The 1,195-nt window shown below is 43.1% G+C and overlaps 1 protein-coding gene across 1 annotated transcript; it reads left to right on the top strand.

Moving 5' to 3' along the window:
- The first annotated feature begins 390 nt into the window (after positions 1–390).
- LOC109818063 (histone H4) lies at positions 391–889 on the top strand. The gene has a single exon (XM_020383460.3). It carries the CDS (start codon positions 466–468, stop codon positions 775–777), a length of 312 nt encoding a protein of 103 aa, XP_020239049.1. The 5' UTR covers positions 391–465; the 3' UTR covers positions 778–889.
- The last annotated feature ends 306 nt before the right edge of the window (positions 890–1,195 follow it).

The following is a 1,195-nucleotide window of genomic DNA, read 5'->3' as shown; positions in this document are numbered from 1 at the left end:
TTTTTTTTTTTTAAGGGTAATTTAGACATTTTATATATATTTTTTTTAAAAGGGGGTGTGCTTATAGGAGAGTGGAGATGTGTTTATCATGAGCCTAAGTTTTAACCCATGTTTGGAGGGAGCGGAGGGCATGAGGTAGCAAAGAGTAGTAGCCTATACATTCTTGGGCCCAAGGTCCAAGCCCAGCAATATTATTCTACAAACCAACCAAATAATAATAAGAAAAGGTGGCAGCGTGGCAATCCGCGTGAAACACATAATTCAATAAAAAGTCTAATCCAACGGTTCATATCTTCAAAGAAACCATTCACGCGGATCGCTACACAAACCAACGGCAAGGATTCCTCGGTCTCACCCTATATATGAGTAACCTCCGCACTCATTCTCTAATTCACCATTGACCAACACAGCAGAGAGAGTACAAGAGTGCAACCTTTTGATCTCCGAAAGCATCAGGGATTCGGCATGTCGGGAAGAGGAAAGGGAGGGAAGGGTCTGGGAAAGGGAGGGGCGAAGCGGCACCGTAAGGTTCTGAGGGACAACATCCAGGGGATCACGAAGCCCGCGATTCGGCGCCTCGCTCGGCGTGGCGGCGTCAAGCGTATCAGCGGTCTCATCTACGAGGAGACACGTGGCGTCCTCAAGATCTTCTTGGAGAACGTGATTCGCGACGCTGTCACCTACACCGAGCACGCTCGCCGCAAGACCGTAACTGCCATGGACGTTGTTTATGCCCTCAAGAGGCAGGGCAGGACCCTTTACGGTTTCGGTGGTTAGGTTAGGTTAGGTTGTGAAATTGGGGATACTCTTGGTGCCCAATGTAACGCTTCTTTGTTTATGCTATAATTGATTTCTCTTTAATATATGTTCTCAGTTGAAATTGTTTCAACATGCGCGTAATCATTCTGTTTCAATGGTACTGCCACTGGACTAGATTTATCTTCTGTTAGGGCGATTTCAAATTTGGCAGAGTTTTTGCAGGTTGTCTTGCTCTTAGAATGTGTTGCTTTGCTTCGGTACTGTGAATTGAAGATAAGAGTAGTGATTTGGGACTGCATCACCGTTCGCCCATTTTTTTAAAATATTATTTTGAATCTAATTTTACTTCATCAATTTAAAATGGATTAAATAGTTTTTATTATCTCTTGAAATTATACTAACTAGGAAAAAAATACTTTATGTTTTGTTGGTGTAG

The sequence above is a fragment of the Cajanus cajan genome, chromosome 7 (assembly GCF_000230855.2).
Source record: "Cajanus cajan strain Asha chromosome 7, NIPB_CcT2T_4, whole genome shotgun sequence".
Classification (NCBI taxonomy): domain Eukaryota; kingdom Viridiplantae; phylum Streptophyta; class Magnoliopsida; order Fabales; family Fabaceae; genus Cajanus; species Cajanus cajan.
The sequence above is the reverse complement of the archived record's forward strand: the minus strand, read 5'-3'. Positions and strand labels throughout refer to the sequence as shown.

Excerpts from the sequence above, each read along its gene's own strand:
- LOC109818063 (XM_020383460.3), top strand. The coding sequence starts at position 466 with ATGTCGGGAAGAGGAAAGGGAGGGAAGGGTCTGGGAAAGGGAGGGGCG.